General features: G+C 49.0%; 1 protein-coding gene and 1 pseudogene across 2 annotated transcripts; both read right to left on the bottom strand.

Annotated features, from left to right (window-relative positions):
- Window positions 1-561: 561 nt before the first annotated feature.
- LOC136531718 (G-type lectin S-receptor-like serine/threonine-protein kinase At2g19130) lies at window positions 562-3070 on the bottom strand (annotated as a pseudogene).
- Window positions 3071-13102: 10032 nt separating this feature from the next.
- On the bottom strand, window positions 13103-19972 carry LOC136531720 (uncharacterized). 2 transcript variants are annotated; one of them, XM_066524374.1, is made up of 2 exons: window positions 17176-19972; window positions 13103-13286 (listed from the first exon to the last, which is right to left on the bottom strand). In XM_066524374.1, exons 1-2 carry the CDS (start codon window positions 19778-19780, stop codon window positions 13234-13236), a joined length of 2658 nt encoding a protein of 885 aa, XP_066380471.1. In that variant the 5' UTR covers window positions 19781-19972; the 3' UTR covers window positions 13103-13233. The 2 variants fall into 2 exon arrangements, 1 of the variants encoding a protein (XP_066380471.1); XR_010778088.1 differs by lacking the exon at window positions 17176-19972 and adding an exon at window positions 16747-17163 and having other exon boundaries at window positions 13157-13286.
- Between the last annotated feature and the right edge of the window lie 897 nt (window positions 19973-20869).

The raw sequence follows: 20869 nt of genomic DNA, 5'->3' as shown, positions 1-20869 counted from the left end.
AAAAAAAGCAAAGATAGGTCCCTCCTGGTTGGGTACCAAAAGTTACAAGCACCTTGCATATTTGTTTTCTATAAGACAGTATCCTCTCGGTTGAAGAGAGATGTAGCATATTACAAATGACAACTTTATTTGCAACATAACTCAATACATATTGGAATCAGACTGTATTATTGGTAAATGCAAGATGTTCTAACTCGTATAAACATAACTCATGAATCCGGGTCACATACGAGATATAGATGGCGTGAGCGAGTACCTCTTGAAATCGGATTTCGTATCTATCATTGCTAGACGCTAGTTGTTCTAACTCGTATGAGCATGGATCATATGTGCGCTTGGACATACGAGACACGGAGGACTCTATTGTCCGAGTAGTTAGGGAGAGGTGGACAAATTAAAAAAAAATAGGTGGAGAGAAATTTTGTCTCTTTAATATTAGGTACAAATGGATAGGATATGAACCACAATCTTCTCATGAATCGCTGAAAGTTTTCATAATAACATGTTTGAGGTGCATGCATGCAACTAAATGTTACTACCTCCAGGCAATTGATTTGCTTGCTATTCACTTTGCTTGTCTGAAACGACAAGTTCTCCTGAATCGAGATAGTACACCGGCGCCGGCAACCCTCCCGTGATAGTATTAAGCAGTCTTGGCACCGGAGGCACGTCGACCTCAGAGAGACCCTCCAGAAACTGCACCACCTCGGCCTATGGCCGGCCGATCAAGCTCGCTTTCCTGAATGCACCAGCACGCAACCTTGCAAATTCTTTCAACCTCCTCAAGATTGGCCTCGCCATGCAAATTCTCATCCACCAGGCTTCCAATCGTCTCTCCACTCTGATGAAGCCTGCGTGCAACTTTCAGAGGGAAAAATTCTGAATAGTCGCCATCCTTGAGGTACACTTGGCTTGAGTTCCTCCTCCCGGATATCAGCTCAAACAAGACCATCCCGTAGCTGTAAACATCTACTTTTGATGTGACAGCTTCTCCGCCAATCCATTCAGGTGCAAGGTATCCGATGGTTCCTCGCATCGTAGTTATCGCATGGCTAAATTCTCTTCCCAACACCTTTGCCATCCCAAAATCCGTAATCTTAGGCACGAACTGCCGCGTCGAGGAGTATGTTCTCTGGCTTGATGTCACAGTGTATGATGCAGTCCCGGCAACCAGTGTGCAAGTAGGCTAGGCCTCTGGCTACTCCAACGGCTATTTGGTACCTGAGGCTCCAATCCAAGACTGTATCACTACTGGCCTTTTTGAACAGAAGAACATCAAGGGAGTGCTTTGGCATGTATTCATACACGAGTAGCCTCTTATCGCCTTCGCAGCAGAACCCGATCAGTTTGACTAGATTGATATGCTGGATGATTCCGATCGAGCTTACTTCTGCTCTGAACTGCTTCTCTCCTTGATGGTTGCCGTCGAGCCTCTTCACTGCCACCATGGTGAAAGAGTCACCCAGGTACCCCTTGAACACGGAGCCGAAACCGCCTCCCCCTAACTTTTCAGAGAAGTTTTTAGTCGCGCGCTGCAAATCGGCGTATCGAAATGCAATTACCCCCAATGCCGCCACCTCGAGCATTTCCTGGCGTGCGAACTGCAAGAAAACCACTGCCCTTTCCTCCTCCAGATCATCATCATCAGAGCAAGCACCATGAGCCCGAAGACTGCAGCGCTTGCACCAATGGCGATTCCACTATTCTTCTTCTTCCTCGCCGCACTTGGCACGTCTTTTGCAGCGAGGCGGACGTAAAGCATCTCCCCATTTCCATCATCTGAACCGTCAGACTGTTGCTGCTTCACGTTGGTCAACTTGCCATGCCAGACAGAGCAGCCTCCCGTCCCATAGGAATACGCAGTGCAGGAGCAGTTGCCTAGGCAGACCTGTGAGCAATCGTCTCCGCTCGTCGTAGCATGCACTGTCTCCGCGCCATGGGGCAACCTGACGCGTTGCACGGCGTAGAACCTATCCGTGGGAGCCGCCGCCGTCTTGCTGCCGCCGCCGCCGCTTCCACAGACGTCGTCTAACGGAGTGTTCCTGACGCACCCGTCTCTCCTATCCCCGAGCTCCCAGTCCACGGACGAGCTGACAGAGAAACCCTTCATGCAGCCGCAGATCGGGTCGGCGGTGTCGTCGCAGACCGTGAAAGGCCCACACGTGGCGTAGGTGTCGCACAGGTGCACGGGCTGCCTGTAGTGCACCAGCCAGTCCTGCAGCTCCTCCGTCCACACGCCCACGAAGGCCTGGCCGTCGACGCCCAGCTGCGTGAGCGCCATCGCCGTCTCGTCGCGCAGCGTGTACGTGAGGTACACCTCCTGGTCGTTGTTCACGAACGTGAACGCCGGCAGCACCGGCCCAATCATCTCCGGCGCTAGGCTGAAGTACTGCCCGTTCCACTGCCCCGTGGACACGATCTCCACGGTGGAGTTCCACACGAGCCGCCCGATGCCGTCGTCGCGGTCGAACCCTAGGGTGTAGAGGCCGGGACGCTGGTCGACCAGGCTCTTCCTCGACACGAGGCGGCGGTTCAGGCCGGTCGCCTTGTCCCAGCCGATCTTGGCGCCGGCGAAGAAGGTGTCCGTCGGGTAGTCGAAGCTCTGCCAGAAGACGTCGGACGAGTTGACGGAGCTCCGCAGGACGAGGTTGCCGTCGTTCAGCAGCACGGCGACGGTGGCGTTGGTGGTGGGGTTCGCGCGGGTGGACCAGATGACGGAGTTGGTGGTCTGGTCCAGGATGACCAGGTTGCCATCGCCGGAGATGGCGAGCTCGGGTATGGCGGGGTCGACCACGGGGCTGTCGCCGTTGGCACTCCAGAGTGGGGTCAGCTTCGGGACCTTGCTGAACCATATGCCGAGGTACGTGTTGGGGTTGCTGGTGGTGTGGTGGAAGGGCGTGATGTTCGGCTTGAAGAAGCCCAGCGTGAACTTGCTGTTGTTGGAGACGAGCCTGCTGCTGCTGCCGGCGAGCCCGTTGCCGGGTGACACCGTGTCCGTGGCGGCGGAGCAGGACGGCTGCTGCAGGGAGAGGAGTCCAACAAGGACGACGACGCGAAGAAGGTGAGGCATGGTTTGGTGACTTGGTGAAGCGAACCGAGGAATGACCGAGCTAGGGGAAGAGTGGTGTGGGTGAAGCTAGCTAGAATCGCAGAACAGGAATTGCTTTGGAAACGTCAGGACCGCTGCTCAGTCCAGCTTGCAGGTCAACGTGATGATGTGCACATCTCAATCAGTCTATATCATCAAACGACATCTTCTCTTGTCTTATCATCGAACAACCTCGAAATATATATACACGGCTTGGCCGAATTTTCTTCATCGCCGGCGGTCGTCAAACCTCTACGTTTGGGGGAAGACGACTGTATAGTAAGAAAGGCTGTTTGCTTTGAAATATGCATGTGCCAACAAATGACACCGTCATATCCTTGATCTTCATCCGTCCATTTTCAACGTTTGATGGTGTCAGTGGCAACTTGCGAAGTAAGAAAGGTTTGTGACTGGTTTTGTAATGTCTGTTCCAGCATTGAACCCCTTTTAAAACCACTAGTGTATAGTGCCCGTGCAAGCTAATACATACATAATTTGATATGCTGACCAGAGACTCACAGATCACTCTCGACTAACCCATGACTGCACGTCCTGACTTGTTCATCGACAGGTAGACTATGAGTGACAAAGCACACAAACAACTGCATCCATCAGAGAGCCTTTTGGCACTCGAGTCCATTGAAGTAATAATTTATTAATGTGCCATTCTGTTGACCAACTATATGGCGCCACCCTCGTGCAGTAGTGCATTGCATTACCTCGGTAATTTATATGAAGATTTTCAGGTGTTACTTTAAGGCCTTTTTATAATGATAGGGGTGGAGAATTTTATTGTAAATTTAATTAGTTGATCTATTTAAATACTGGTATTGTTATTTTAGATCTAATTCTTATTATCGTCAGGTAAAGATTATGGTTTACATTCTCAAAAAAAATTATTGTTCACAAAAAAAGATTATTGTTTAAATACTGCTATTACCGTTCGCCGCTGCCGCGCTCGCCCTGCGCCCGCCCTGCCCTCCCCGCTCCACCCCGGCCCCGACCGCCCCGCCCCGCGCCGCCCCGTCCCCGACACGCCCCGCGAACCCCGCGCCGGCGCGCCGCCGGCCCGGCCGCGCCCCGCCGCGGTGCCGCCCCCTCCCCACCCCGGCCGGCCACCGGATCCGGGGCGCCCCCGACCGCGCCCCACCCCGGTCGGCCTCCGGCCACCGGTTCCGGGCTGCCCTGGCTGCTCGGCGCCCCGCTGCCCAGCGCGGCCCAAGGCAGCGGCCCCGGCGAGCCCGCCGCGGCCCTGGAGGAAGGAGGAAGAAGGTAGCAGGAAGAGGAAGGAGGAAGAAGGAGGAAGAAGAAGGAAGAAGAAGGAAGAAGAAGAAGGAAGAAAAAGGAGGAGGAAGAAGGAGAAGAAGAAGGACGAAGAAGAAGGAACGAATAAGGAGGAGGAAGAAGGCGAAGAAAACCGAAGAAGAAGGAGGGGGAGAAGGGAGAGGGGAGGAAGCCGAGGTGGAGGGGACGAACGTCCTCCACGTCCTCCACGCCGTTCGTCCACGCCGTCAACCCCGTCCTGCGGAGGAGAAGGTAAAGTCGCAGGGTTGTCGGCCATCGCGCCGTTTATGTCGTTGACGGCCTTCGTGCCGGGTTTGTGGTCATCGTGCCCCAAATGTGGATGTCGGCCATCGTGCCGACGGTTTTTCTTGTAGGTTTTGGAAACCTCCCTGTGCAAGGGAGGTTCTGCCGAAATTTTCAACTTTTAGTGATGTTTTTCTTCTTTTGCAGAGCAGGACCTGTCGAAGGGGACCCGGAGCACCTCGGCGACCCTGATCGTCTTCAGTCGGTGTTGCGGTCCTGTCTGCACAGCGCCGACTCGCCACTGCACCGACTCGCCACTTGCGCCGCTAGCCTGTCTCCACCGCCATCCTAGGTATAATTGAGCTCTCTTCCTTACCGTTGTAGTACGTAGATCAGTGTAGCCCTAGTTAGGCGTCTCCCATCCGAAACAGATACGGTTGGAGGTATACTGATCTCTGCATATCTATGACCTGTATCTATTTCGGATTGTCCACGTTTTTTGGATAGCCCGCGGATGCGTAGATGAGTTAGTTTCCATGTTCTGCTCGGATCCGAGACGGAGTTTCGGCACCACCTCACTGTTGTTCTCCGGATACACACTCTCCCTTCCAGGACGTGTATCGGGAGAACAGCGGGGAGGTGCTGCCGAAATTCTGTCTCGGATCGGAGTAGAGCATGGAAACTAACCTCATCTACGCATCCGCGGGTGGGATTAGGACCTATCCTCACCTATTAGACAGTAGGCACGCCGTGCAGATGCAACTGATGGTTATATTACTCCGTTATGTGTATATGCTAGAGGATGGATAACCGTGAGTGGATGTACATGGGACGCCCAAGTCAGGCTCAAATCACCCATGAATGGATGGATAAGACCGAGAAATTCTTGGACCATGCATTTAAGGCAGCTAAGGGAGCGAGAGACACGTTCTGTCCCTGCAGCCAATGTGAAAACAAGAAAAGAAAAACATGGGAAGTCATGGTGCAGCATCTTTGCAAGTATGGATTTATGCCAAACTATACCCGGTGGGTGTCCCATGGTGAAGCCTATCGTCCTAGAGAGGAGGCCGTGAGACGACGCTTGGAGGCATTTGACGGTGATGGCGGGGTACCAGGATGGTTAGGTGACTATGAGGATGCGACGTTTGCTAAAAGGCCTATGGAGGACGAGCAGGAGGATGAGGAGGAGGAGCCAGAGCCAAGCGCTAAGGCGTTTGTGGCCATGTTGGATTTGGCATAGAAGGTCCTACATGAGAAGACAACGGTTTCTCAACTGGATGCCATTGGCCGCCTACTGGGGTTGAAGTCCCAGCACAATATGACTCGAGCCTGCTTCGATGCTATGATGGCAATTATTGGGGGGCTGCTTCCAGAGGGTCATCATCTGCCGAGCAGCTTGTACGAGTCAACGAGACTCCTTCGGGCACTGAAGATGCCGTATGAGCAGATACATTGTTGTTCGAAGGGGTGCGTCCTATTTAGGGAAGAACACAAGGATGCAAAGTACTGTCCAAAGTGTAAATCCTCTAGGTATGTGGAGGTAGACAAAGGTGATGGAAAGAAGGTGCAGAATGAGGACATCCCCATGAAAGTCCTAAGACACCTTCCGATCATACCGAGGCTCCAACGGCTATTCATGTTTGAGGAGTCCGCGAAACAGATGACATGGCACAAGAATGGCGTTTGATACAATCCTGACAAGATGGTACATCCAGCAGATGGTGAAGCATGGAAAAGCTTTAATGGCAACCATCGTGGCAAAGATGAAGAGGCCCGTAATGTACGTGTTGCGCTGGCAACGGATGGGTTCAATCCATATGGAATGATGTCGGCCACATACACTTGTTGGCCCGTGTTCGCTATTCCCCTCAATCTCCCCCCCGGGCCATACTTCAACGGCAAAACATATTCTTGACGTTGATAATTCCTAGACACCCGGGAAACAAAATGGGTGTGTACATGCAGCCTGTTTATGATGAATTGATCAAGGCTTGGAATGAAGGCGTATGGACTTACGACCGAGCTACAAATTAGAACTTTAGAATGTATGTTTGGTACCAGTACTCCATGCATGACTTCCTAGCGTATGGGATATTCGCTGGCTGGTGTGTCCACGGGAAGTTTCCATGCCCGGTATGCAAGGCAGCTCTACAGTTCATTTGGTTGAAGAAGGGTGGGAAGTTCTCATCGTTCGACAAGCATCGACAGTTCCTCCCTCTTGACCATGCATTTAGAGGAGACACCAAGAACTTCACGAAAGGTGTCACGGTGACCGACCCTACACCTCAGAAGATGACTAGTGCCCAGGTTCATGCTTAGATAGATGCTCTCGTGCTCCCGGCGCAGAAAGATAATCCAAAGAAGGGTAAAAGAAAGAAAGTTAATCCAAAGAAAGATAATCCAAACAAAGATCTCTTTGTGGGCTATGGTGTGGAACATATGTAGACTCATAAGTCGGGATTGGAGAGGCTTCCCTATTTTGATGACCTTCTCCTTCCACATAACATAGATGTAATGCACACTGAGAAGAATGTCGCCGAAGCACTTTGGGCAACACTCATGGACATTTCTGATAAGACAAAGGACAACCCTAAGGCCAGAGTAGACATGGCAACACTATGCGATAGACCAAAGTTGCAGATGCTGCCTCCAAGAGATGGCAAACCATGGAAAAGGCCTAAGGCTGATTACATCTTGGAAAAGAAGCACAGGACGGAAGTGATACAATGGATGCAGACGTTAAGTTTCCATGATGGGTTTGCAACGAATCTGAGGAGGGGAGCGAACCCAGATACTGGCTGAGTCTTAGGGATGAAGAGTCATGACTTCCACATATGGATTGAGCGGCTTCTTCCATCGATGGTTCGAGGCTACGTCCCTGAGCATGTCTGGAAGATGCTGGCAGAGCTGAGCTTTTTCTTCCACCAGCTTTGTGCCAAGGAGATATCTCTGAAAGTGGTTGAGGAGTTGGAAAAAACAGCACCCGAGTTGCTCTGTAAGTTGGAGAAGATCTTTCCACCTGGCTTTTTCTTGTCGATGCAGCATTTGATTTTGCACCTCCCGAACGAGGTACGAATGGGGGGCCCGTGCAGAACCGTTGGTGCTATCCAATCGAGAGATGTCTAAAGACTATTCGCCAGAAATGTGGAAACAAAGACAGGATTGAGGCTTCCATAGCAGAGGCATTCATTCGTGAGGAGGTGTCAAACTTCACAACATTGTACTATAGTGAGAAGCTTCCTAGCGTGCATAACCCACCCCCTCGTTACAACGAGGACGAAAATGAATCGACCCTCAGCCTATTCAAAGGGCAACGCGGGAGATCAAGTGGAGCGACCAAAAAGAGGCTGACCAATGAAGAGTGGTGCAAGATCATGCTCTACGTGTTGACTAACCTTGACAAAGTCGACAAGTATCATGGGTAAGTTCTCAACGAACTTGTTACATACTCCGTAAATTTTCTGCATCCAACAACCTTGTTGCTTGTCGGTGTAGGGAATTTTTTGATTAATACTGGCATCTTTCAAGGCCACCTTCTGACCATGAATGAGAGACCCTTCTTCAACATGGTTCGCCTGATTTCATTACATGGTTCCAAAGAAAGGTACCTTCTGACCAACTTAGGTCGTTTCAATTTTGGCATTCCTAGTTGCCTAATTTCATTTCTCTCCTGCTTGAGCTTGTAGTGCCAAAGTGATTTGTCTATAAGTGTCGAATTACGACAAGTGGCCAGAGGCTTTGACTGTAAGGTCTCGTCATTTAACGCTTATGACATCAATGGATATCGCTTTCACACAACAAGCTACGAGAAGAGTCGGCCCAATCCAAGGACCACCAATACTAGAGTATTTACGCCTAGAGTAGTTATGCCTGGCGAGGAGCAGGAGGACTATTATGACACAGTTGAAGAAATATATGAGCTCGAATTCCATGGTGAAAAAGCACCTAAGCCAGTCATATTCAAATGCCAGTGGTTTGATCCTGCAGTATCGAAAAAGTCCCCTAAATTTGGGATAGTCGAAACTAGACATGATTCCTTCTATCCAGGAGATGATGTCTATATTATGGATCAACAAGCCAGGCAAGTTTATTATTGTCCATATGCTTGCAAAACCGACCCATGTCTTCAGGGTTGGTATATTGTGCACAAGGTATCACCACATGGTAAATGTCCTCCCCCAAACGATGATGATTACAACTTGAACCCACCCACGCATGACGGGGAGTTCTATCAACAAGACGAGGGGCTACCAGGGATGCTTGAGATAGACTTAACCGGAGAGATTGAAATGGAAGTAGAAGAGGAATGGGTTGTTGACGAGGAAGCTGCAGATGAGGTGCATGATCCGAGAGACTTGAAAATGCTTGACGGACTTGTACTTAACAATGATAGCGATGAGGATGAGGCTATTGACGATTTGGAGGCTCTTGATAGTGATGACGATACCTATCGTCCAGATAATCCCGATCATGAAGAATATTAGAAATACATGTAATACTATGTTATTTTGTAATTACATTTTCTTTATTTTGCATCCCTTGCTAAGTACTTCTCGTTTATCTATACTAATACTGGTTTATTCTTTTTAATTGCAGGTGATAGGGCCCACTAGGAGGTGTCAATTGACTTACTCGAGACCAAGGGACACGCCACCGGCTGAGGACACAGAGGTGGAGACGTCAGAGAGGCAGAGGAGGTCAAGGGGCAGGCCCAGGTGGGAGCCGTCGACTAACCACGACCTTGGCTCCTCACGCACTTCTAGGGACGACGACGTCCCTCTGCCCACGGTGGGCAAGGATGCGGGTCCGCAGATGTACGATGACACCGTTCCGCACGCGTCTGAGGAGGGGGTTCAACTTCCTCTTCAGCCTCGAAACCCTACTTGCGAGGTCCCAGCCAGCTCCCAAAGCGATCGATTGCACCCGAACGCCGCCCACTGATTGCACCTGAGGGGGATAAGTAAGTAACTTCATATGTTCTTCATTTGATATGTTGAAAAATCATAATAAGAGCTAATGTCAATGGGATCACTTGTGCAGGGACTGGATGCTTGTGGAGGAGGGGATCCCGGCTCGCAATGTCAATGGGATCATGGGACTTCTGTGCAGGGAACACTTCCCTAGCCTGGTGTGGACGTGAGAGGATGAGGACCCAGAGGTACCCTCGTTCGACCACTATGCCCTCGTCGCCACTGATGCTCCGCACAGAAACTTAGCGGATCGGGTGATTTCGGAGTTGTGGGTAAGCCTCAATTCATTGCATTCATTGCATTCATTGGACATTCTTCAAATAAAATAATAGATACCTCGTGTCTTTATGCAGGACTTCTTCATATGCCAGCCGGGCCAGGAGGCAAGGGCGTATCAAGTGGCTTACGCTTCCTATAAAAGGCGTGTCTCAGACTTGTATTACGAGGCCTGCCTCCAGGCGCACGTTGACTACAACGCCACCTACCGTAAGAGAAGAATCAACAAAACATAGGCGAGGAGACAGACAGAGATTCTGATAAGGGAGCAGTACCTACAGGTAAATAGAAAACATCTCATGTTGATTTATTTTGAGATTAACTATGCCTAATTTGATCTTATGATGGCTTGTAGGCGATTCCAAGCTGGTGCGCCACCCACCCCGATTGCTGGGCTGCTATAGTGGACAAATGGCTGGACGCGGATTGGCAGAAGGAGCACCAAGAGAAAAGCGACCAGCGAGCGCTGATGCCTAGGTGCCCCTCACCATCAGGGCAGCGCCAGCCTCAGCAAGTATGCAAAGACATATGTAAGTCTGCACCATTTGTCTAATCTAGCCGCGCTCAATTCTGCATGATTTCTAACCACATGTTGTTGTTTTTCTCGCAGTCGGCGGCGCACGGTGGCCAGCCAATTGGCCAACTCACGGCGTATGCTCTGGCCCACATGGGCCCGGCAAGGTCCAACATCGAGTACAACCCAGATGCAGGCCCAGAGGCGTACACCAACTCCAGCGTCCACACCCGCCTCACTTCTTACACGGAGGCGGCAAGGTCAGTCCACGGGCTGGCCTACGATCCGAGGACCGAGGAGCGCCTTGATCCTGAGATCGTGATGCGGGTGGGGGAAGGCAAGAAGCATGGGCTGTTCTGGCTTGGCAACGGCGTCCTCAACACGGGCTCTACTCCTCCTCTGAACCGCCTCCGAGCAGCGAGCACGAGCTCTAGCATGCCCATAAGCCAACGGCCGACAACGGTGGTGGCACTCTAGGTAAGTATTCTAGTTTCATTCGTCGTTCTTTGACTTTTACGTTCCTTAGCTCTACAATATTGAAACATTGGGGTCAAATGTTGCAGGCCGAGCTGCAGCAACTTCGGGCCCAGCAGGAGGCCCAAGAAGCTGAGCGGGCCGAGCGTCAGAGGCTACAAGCTGTTGAGGCCCAGCAAGAAGGTTTGCTCAGGTTCGTGCAACAACTTGGGGAGCAACAAGGTTGGCAGATCCTACTACACCTGCTTGTACCACAGCCACCACCACAGTCTACTCTGGTGAGTATGTTTTACTTTATGTGCTCATGCTTAGTGTCAAACCTAGAGATGGCCTTCGTGCCGGATTTGTTGATGTGTGGGCCTTCGTGCCGGGTTAGTTGATGTGTCGGCCTTCGTGCCGGAAATGTGGTTGTCGGCCTTCGTGCCGACTTTTTTCTTGCAGATTTTGGAAACATCCCCGTGCAGGGGAGGTGCTGCCGAAATTTTCAACTTTTCTTTAAACTCCTTACATTTTTATCTTGTCACTCACGTGCAATATCTTCTTTTTTGTGCAGCGGACATCGGGGGTGGCGTCGAACCAGGTTGGAGGGTCGCCGGCATCGCAAGTCGGGCCATCTGCACCCAAACCGTCGCCGGGATCGCACGCTGGGGCGCAGTCGCCGTGAGCCGCTTACGGAGTAGTTTCTATGTATCGAACTTGTGAACTTGTGGACTATGAACTTGTGGTTTGTAATAAATTGTGGATTTCGAACAAATTTGGTCATTTGTAATATATAAATGTGGTTTGTAATTTATTGCTGTTGAATTGTGGTTTCTATTATATATATATATATATATATATATATATATATATATATATATATATATATATATATATATATGCATTGTTGTTTAAATGGAAAAGCAAAAAACAAAAAAAAAAGAAATTTAGAGGTGCCTTTGCCGAGTGCAATGACCATTGCACTCGGCAAAGAAAATTAAAAAAAAATAAAAAACACGCTTTCCGAGTGCAATAGTCATTGCACTCGGCAAAGAAAATTTAAAAAATAAATAAAAAACACCCTTTGCCGAGTGCCGGTGCTGTGGCACTCGGCAAAGAGGTTTAAAAAAATAGATTTCTTTGCCGAGTGTCGGAGCTGTGACTCTTGGCAAAGAGTTTTTTAAAAAAAAATTAGACGGCGTCAAATCTTTGCCGAGTGCCCACACGGTACTCCGGCACTCGGCAAAGCCTTTGCCGAGTGCCCGCACGGTACTCAGCAAAGCCTTTGCCGAGTGCCCTAAATTTGGCACTCGGCAAAGCAGCCTTTACCGGAAGGGGATTTGACAGAGGCTCTTTGTCAAGTGTTGCACTCGGCAAAGGCTTTGCTGAGTGCAACAGGCACTTGGCAAAGAGCCCGCCTCCAGTAGTGTGTATAGTAAGAAAGGCTGTTTGCTTTGAAATATGCATGTGCCAACAAATGACACCGTCATATCCTTGATCTTCATCCGTCCATTTTCAACGTTTGATGGTGTCAGTGGCAACTTGCGAAGTAAGAAAGGTTTGTGACTGGTTTTGTAATGTCTGTTCCAGCATTGAACCCCTTTTAAAACCACTAGTGTATAGTGCCCGTGCAAGCTAATACATACATAATTTGATATGCTGACCAGAGACTCACAGATCACTCTCGACTAACCCATGACTGCACGTCCTGACTTGTTCATCGACAGGTAGACTATGAGTGACAAAGCACACAAACAACTGCATCCATCAGAGAGCCTTTTGGCACTCGAGTCCATTGAAGTAATAATTTATTAATGTGCCATTCTGTTGACCAACTATATGGCGCCACCCTCGTGCAGTAGTGCATTGCATTACCTCGGTAATTTATATGAAGATTTTCAGGTGTTACTTTAAGGCCTTTTTATAATGATAGGGGTGGAGAATTTTATTGTAAATTTAATTAGTTGATCTATTTAAATACTGGTATTGTTATTTTAGATCTAATTCTTATTATCGTCGGTAAAGATTATGGTTTACATTCTCAAAAAAAAATTTATTGTTCACATAACAAATGGCTGGTTGTTGTTTTTTTGAAATTTAAGATTTACCTATTTTAGTGCTCTCATTAGGATTTTTTTTAGAAAAAGAGATAGCTTCTAACTCTATTAAGCACAGAGCCTAGTTTCTTTTTTAGATAATGGATAAACATCCGGCCTCTACATCCGTAGATGTACACAGCCCAAAATTACAGATAATGATAAAACCAAAAAGAAAGCCAAGGTCTTATAACATGACCAAGACGCTAACTTAAACAATAAAATTGTTTCCATCCGTTATTGGATATCTCTAGAGCAATAACTTCTAATTTCTTGCTTATTGTCGAGAGCGCGTCCTTAGCTTGCTCTTCACGCTGCAGCTGGGCCCAGAAGCGTAACCAGTACGCTCCCCTGAAAATGACCTGCATAATAGAGTTAGATTTTATTTTATTAAAAACAACATCATTACGGCATCTCCAAATAGCCCAACACATAGCAGCCACTCCCACCCAAATCAAATTTCTAATCCTTTTATTTTGATTAGACAGCCAGTTACCAAACATGTGGCTGATTGATCTAGGTTGAGTTAAACTAGTAGCAAAGAAGATAATCCTCCAAATCATTATGGCAATAGGGCAGTCCAGGAATAAGTGTTGAATAGTTTCATTCCCATTGCAACAAACGCAATTCTGACTCCCTTTCCAATTTTTCCTAGACAGGTTATCTTTGGTAAGAATGACACCTCTTTGTAGGAACCAGAGGAAAATTTTTATTTTTAGAGGAACTTTTATCTTCCAAATCTTCCTATGCCGAAAAGATGTATTTGTATCTATAAGGTTGAGATACATGGATCTGACTGAGAATGAACCTGAGCTGGTTAAACTCCATCTAAAATGATCAGATCCATTTATTAGTTCGACATGAGAAATACTTGCTACTAGACTAAGCCATTCTGTAAGTTTATTACCCACCAGAGCCCTCCTAAAAGAAATATTCAGAGGGCTAGTGCTCATTATCTTTGAGACTGTAGCGTGAGGATCTCTCACAATATTATATAAAGATGGATAACGAACTTTCAGAGGCCTAGCACCTACCCATACATCATCCCAAAATCTAGCCGTGGTTCCATCCTTAATATCGAAAGAACCTTTTGCCAGCACCTCATCCTTGATATGCATGAGGCCTCTCCAAAAATGTGAATCATTTGGCTTTGCCGTGACCTGGGATAAACTTTTTGAATTTAGGTATTTATTCTGTAATAGCGTTTGCCATATGCCTTCTGTGTTCATGAGATTCACTAGCCATTTTGCTAGTAGGCATTTATTTTGCAGTTGTAAATTCAGAATACCTAGTCCACCTTGATCCTTGGGACGACAAATGATATCCCATTTGGCAAGGCGGTATTTATGTTTCTCTGAGGATCCTTGCCAGAAGAACCTCGACCTAAAATGATCGAGTTTTTTGATAACTCCTTTTGGGATCTCAAAGAAAGACATCATAAACATGGGTAGGCTGCTTAATACAGAATTAAGCAGTACTAGACGTCCCCCATAGGATAAGTATTTCGCTTTCCAGCATGAGAGCTTTTGTTCGAATCGCTCTTCAACTTTTCTCCATTCAGAATTAAGGAGTTGCCGGTGGTGCATAGGGATGCCTAGATATCTGAAGGGGTATTCCCCTGCTTTACAGCCAAAGAGATCAGTGTAGAAGGATTCCATTTCTTTGGCTGCCCCAAAGCAAAAAATCTCACTCTTGTGGAAATTAATTTTGAGCCCAGATAATTGTTCAAAGGCGCATAGTAAAAGTTTGAGATTTTTCGCTTGTTCTTGATCGTGGTCTAGAAACATGATGGTGTCATCTGCATATTGTAGGATTGATAAACCATCATCAATCAGGTGGGGGATAATTCCACTTATCTGCCCATCCGCTTTTGCTCTATTAATAAGAATAGCTAGCATATCAGCGACGATGTTAAATAAGATAGGTGACATAGGATCACCCTGCCGGAGTCCCCTTCTGGTTTGGAAGTATGGGCCAATGTCATCATTAACTTTAATCCCCACACTTCCTCCAGAGACCATATTCTGAACCCACCTACACCATTTAGGTGAGAAACCTTTCATACGCAAAGTCTGTTGTAAGAACGACCACTTGACCTTGTCATATGCTTTTTCAAAGTCAATTTTGAAAATGACTCCGTTTCTTTTCTTAGAGTGTAATTCATGGATGGTTTCGTGGAGAATTACCACACCTTCCATAATATTCCTACCTGGCATAAAGGCCGACTGTGTTGGTTTCACCACTGTTTTGGCAACCGTATTCAGTCTATTTGTGCCCACTTTTGTGAATATCTTGAAACTCACATTGAGGACGCAAATTGGTCGATATTGCTGAATTTTTGTGGCATTTTGAATCTTTGGAATTAGAGTAATGACTCCAAAATTCAAACTGTAGAGATCGAGTGTCTCCAAATGTAGGTCTGCAAAGAGACAAAGAAGGTCCTCCTTGATAATTTCCCAAAAAACCTGATAGAATTCCGCAGGAAAACCATCTGGTCCTGGAGCTTTATTATGTTCCATCTGGAAGATTGCATCCCTCACCTCAGATTCGGTGAATGGACTAATTAAGATATCATTTTCTTCCGGGGACACTTGAGGAATATCTACGATATGATCCTCCTCAAGAGTGATAGCAGATTGTTCGGGGGACCCAAAGAGATTCTTATAATAGTTTGTAATATGGCTTTTGAGGCAATCATCACCAATTACAGCACCTTGATCATTTTCAAGTTTGTAGATATGCTGCTTTCGGTGTTTCCCATTAGCCACTAGATGGAAGAAACGAGTGTTAGCATCACCTTCCAATAGTGTTTTCACCTTGGCACGCTCATACCACTTGAGTTCCTCCTCTCTCAGCAGATTAACTAGACGTTCTTTTAAATAATGTTTTAAATTAATTTCTTGATCAGATAACTGAGAAGTCTCAGTTTTCTTGTCAAGAATTTCTAAGCGTCCTAGTATAGTCTTCTTCTCTTTTTTATAAGACCCGGCAGTATGTTTAGCCCATCCCCTCAGATACTGTCTGAGTCTGCGGATTTTGGATTGCCACCGCTCCAGAGAATTTGATCCTGAACAAGGAGATTGCCAGATATTTGCAACCATACCATAAAACCCTTCCCTTAATAGCCACCCTCTCTCAAATTTGAAAGGGTGATTATTTAACTGGTGGGTCGAGTGGCCAGTGCTAAGAACTAGAGGGGTATGGTCAGAGATATTTCTATCTCTAGCCTCAACTGTAGTGAGTGGGAATTGATTCTCCCATTCAGTGGTCACAAGGACTCTGTCTAACTTTTCAAAAGTCGGGTCATCTCCAGGTCCTGCCCAAGTATATTGGCGGCCTGACATGACAATCTCTTTAAGATCCAGAGAATCAATGACAGCATTGAAAAGATTAGGCCACTTATAGTCAAAATCCCCTGAGCTCTTATCTTCTCGCTCTCGCATTATATTAAAATCCCCTCCTATTATATAAGGAAGAGATTCTTTAGAGCAAGTGTTAGCTAGTTCTACCAGGAAAGCATTCTTGTTTTGAATTTGGGCAGGTCCATATACTGTATATAGTACGAACTTGAAGTCATTAGATTTGCACCGTAGGGTGAATTTTACATAAAAATCTCCCTCATCTATTGCTCCAATATCAAAAAAATTCAGATCAACCCCTAAAAGAATGCCCCCTGATCTACCATGGGGGGCCATGGTGTGCCAAAGAAACTCATGTCCCGCACAAAGATCTTTGAGGACATGATCTGGGAAGGATTCACGTCCAGTCTCGGAAATTGCAATAAAATTGATTTGCTCTTCCTTAACTAGTTCCCTCAAGTACCTATGTTTAGCCAAGTCTGCAAGACCTCTGCTATTCCAGAAAACTCCCTTCATTTTATAATGATTTTAGAAGGGGTTTTGGCCTTTTTAAGAAGTTTGACTTTGCCACGAATTTTGGCATTGTTATAAATCTTCTTTGTACTGAGAGGTGGTGCATCAATGATGGAATCCAACTCAGCAACCGGCATATTCTCATTTAGATCTCCACAAGCGTGGCTGAGAATACCCTCAAGGTGGTCCTCTTTCTCAACATCACTCTCTATATCAGAGCACCTAGAGGAAGAACAACCTTTTTTTGTATTTTGACAAAAGGCTGACCTAGCTACCTCAATATTTTTTAAAACTGCAACAGTAGAGGATTCTAGGTTGATGCCTACCCTACCAAGGTTTGAAATAATTTTCGAATCTGGAAAGGTATTAAAAGAGTTACCTGAGAATTCGAGGTTCTTTTTCGCCGTCAAACGTTCCGCCTTATGGAGTGTATGAATATCCGCTAAAGTTGCGTTTCTGGTGCTCCGTCGTAGTTCTTTGATGGGAACCACCACAGGTGTGGGATTGGAGGCTCCCTCAAGAGATGGTGAGGTAGCACCCGCTCCTTCCAACAATGCTGCCTCCAAGACGGCCTGAGATGCACCGGCTGGTGCCACCGCTGCCTCTCCCAAGGTCGTAGCAGGGGGAGAGGGTGCAGCAGGCAGTGGCGTCTCCACAGCCTCTCCAGGCTGGGTGGAGAGAGTAGCAGTGGCGGTAGTCCCCGCTACCTCTCCCCAGGTAGCAGAGGCCGGCACCACCACTGTCTCTCCCCCGGTCGGCGTGGACAGGGGGGCGAGTGGCGAAGTAGGGCCCCCCTCCTGAACCTCCGCAGCGGTGGACTCCATCACCTGAGCCACCTCAACATTGGGTGACGACGAGTCAAGCCGGAGCGTCTCCTCCGTCGATGTGGCCGAGCCACCTCCCTGTGCAGGCATCAGGGCGGTGACCTCCAGTGGTGGGGGTGCCGGGCCACGTCCCTGTGCAGCGGGGGCGTACTCTGGTTCCTCCACCGCTGCAGGGACCGACGTCATGATACCGGTCTCCACCGCTGTAGAAGTAGAAGAGAGGGCCGCCTCCGATGAGCCCCCAACGAGGCCGCACCCTATATCAATAGGGGCAGCAAGAGACACCAGCTCCAGCGGTGGCGAGGGGGAGGGCAATGGCGGAGTAAAGCCCTCTCCTCCCTCACCCGAAGCGTCGACAAATGTACTAGCAATCTTTGTCGAAGGTAGTGGCACAACAGCAGAAGAAAAAAGAGTATTATTAGAGTTAAAAAACGCTAATTCTTCTTGTGTTGGTGGAGAGTAACTCTTCCTGGTAGTCCCCAGGTCAGACTCCAAAGCAACTTTAAGACTGATCTCATCCAAGAGTTGCTCACAGGCCAAGTCCAAAGCTTCATCTACTAGATTTGCCTGTTGCATAGGTGGGACATTTTGAGTATGCTGCGGTGCTTGTTGGGAAGACTTCCTATTATCCTGAGGGTTCTGCGGGTTAGGATCTTCCGCATCTTCCATTTCACGGTCTCCCTCCTCCAGATCTTTATCACTCAACAAGTCCTCATCAGACGGATCAGCACCGGTGTCGGCTTGTAAATCTTCCTCCGCCTTGAAAAATAGGCGGTAGATACTAGTGCCAACACAAACGTCCGCCATACCTGGTATCTTCTTGGGGTCAAAAACAGCCACTAGAATGCGGGCTTGACCTGTTGCCCTGAGATGAACCATGTCCACCTTCTGCGTAGCTCCAACAATAGTCCCCACTGCCCACAGCGATAGGAACGAACGCAGGCGCCTAGGGACACCGGTGACATTTAGCCATACCTGCTCCAACACCTTAATAGGCTGCACATCATCCACAAACTCAGCAAAAGATATAGTGCCTTCCTTGTTCTTTGTGTTGATGGTGTCTATTGCTATCATGCGATCCAGTTCTTCTTTGCTGGGGAAGGGGACAACATAAGAGTTAGCCCCCAGCTGTTGTACCTCCCAATCCCAACGGACCGGGATAATCCTAGCCAGCTCCGCCTGAAGTAACTGTGCCGATACTTTGCCGACTTTGACAGTGACGAGTGCTGCAATTGAAGACTGTGATGTCTCCACGATCTGATTATTTCTTGCACCCTGGATTTGGAAAAACCCCATCCCATCCTCAGCTGCACCACACAACGCGACTGAGGGTTTGGGGCCTCGCAACAAAGGGCATAAATTTGTGAAGTGCTCATCCGTGCAAATAGTGCACACCTTCTTCACTGTGTTTCGTTTCCTTTTCTTCCCTTCTTCTTGCTCGGCTTGTCCCTGTTCAACCACTGCAGCCTCTGTTGCAGAGCTATTTGGACCTTGATCTTTGTCAGCTTCACCTCCTGCGTGCCGAGGGTTTCGTCCACCCCGGGCAGAGTTGCCCCTACCGCCGGCCGGTGGAGGGCCAGCCGGTGGAGGGCCTCCACGGCCGGCAGAGGGTGCTGGACCCCCACGGCCAGAGTTGTGCATCGGACCCCCGCGACCACGTCCTCGATGTCCCTGGCCGTCGTCCCGTCCGCGTCCGTCGTCGATGATGGCGCGGCCGCGACCCCGGCGGCGATCGGCTCCGCCGCTGCCAGGAGCGCCCCGGCCTCCTCTCCTTCCCCCGTCTCCCCCGGCCATCAGCACCTCGAGGTATGACGGAGCGCAGGTTGCGGCGGCGTCGATGATCGTAGGGTTGACCACTCGACGTCTCGGGCCTCGGAGTGGTTGCGTGGAGGCTTCGGCTTGCGTGGGACCGCCCTTATGCGGTGCGACCAGAGGCCGTCTCGTAGCCGACCGAGTCGGGGCGACCTGAGCCGGTCGCGTCGGCTTGGGCCGAGTCCGGTTTTGGATGACGGTGGATCCAAGATTTGGAATTTGAAATTGAGGCCGATGGACACCCGGACGCCGGCGAGTTTGCCGCTGCAACGCCGGCGAGATGAAATCGCCGATGGAGGGTAGAGGCGTGATCCGTGGTGGTGGCAGTGGTCCTTTCCATGCCGTCATCAATGGTAACCGGACTCGCCTTGGGGATGGCTTCGGGATCGGTTGACATGCGGTGGCCGTGGCCGCAGGTGCGGGAGAAGGGCCAGTGATCGGCGGCGCCGGCGCCGCTGATGCCGTCCTTGGGAAGAACCGCGGCAGGGCGTCCGCATCTCCCAGCTCCTCACAATCGGACTCCGTTTGATCCCAGAACTTGCCGACGACCGCCGCTGGATGAATGGGATCTTTTGCTGTGATGCGCCGTAGGGCTTGTCGAGTTGAGGACGCCAGGGTGACCGGTGGAGTCATCCCGCCCGCCGACCTGCCGGCCGGCCACCGGCGAGGGGCAGGATGGGTTCCGCCAATGGGTATCATCTCCGGGTATCAGCAAGATTCCCATGCAACTGCCTTGCTTGCTAAATTAACCACAAGTCCTGATGCCGTACCCAATTTCACCATTGACAAGGGGCTACTTAAGTTCAAGCAACGCATATGGGTCGGCAACAACCCTGCCTTGCAGCAGAAATTGATTCAAGCACTGCACAGTTCGCCAGTGGGGGGACATTCAGGCGCGCCAGCAACCATCAAACGCATCCAGTTGCTTTTTGCTTGGCCCGGCACGACGAAACTTATTACTGCCGTTGTCCAGAGCTGCCCAACATGTCAGCGAGCCAAACCGGAACGAGTCAAATATCCAGGGCTGTTACAGCCACTGGCAACTCCTTCGGCTGCATGGCAGGTTATATCCTTGGACTTTGTTGAGGGTTTACCAATTTCTCATGGATTCAATTGCATTTTAGTAGTGGTTGACCTCTTCTCCAAGTACAGTCATTTTGTCGCTTTGAAGCATCCATTCAGTGCACTATCTGTTGCTAAGATATTCATGTCGCACATATATCATCTCCATGGTCTTCCAACAGCCTTAGTGTCAGATCGTGATCGAATCTCCACGGCGACATTCAAGCCGAGCATAGGCCGCGTCGAGGAGGGCGTGACCACAGGCCCAACATATACGAGTCCATGGGCCGGAGTGGAAGTGACCGACCATCACCTGCCGCCGGAGAGAGAAGGGGAAGATTTCAATTATAAAAAACAACTTGTAACTCTACTCCA

Source organism: Miscanthus floridulus, unplaced genomic scaffold, assembly GCF_019320115.1.
Source record: "Miscanthus floridulus cultivar M001 unplaced genomic scaffold, ASM1932011v1 fs_422_1_2, whole genome shotgun sequence".
NCBI lineage: Eukaryota > Viridiplantae > Streptophyta > Magnoliopsida > Poales > Poaceae > Miscanthus > Miscanthus floridulus.
The sequence above is the reverse complement of the archived record's forward strand: the minus strand, read 5'-3'. Positions and strand labels throughout refer to the sequence as shown.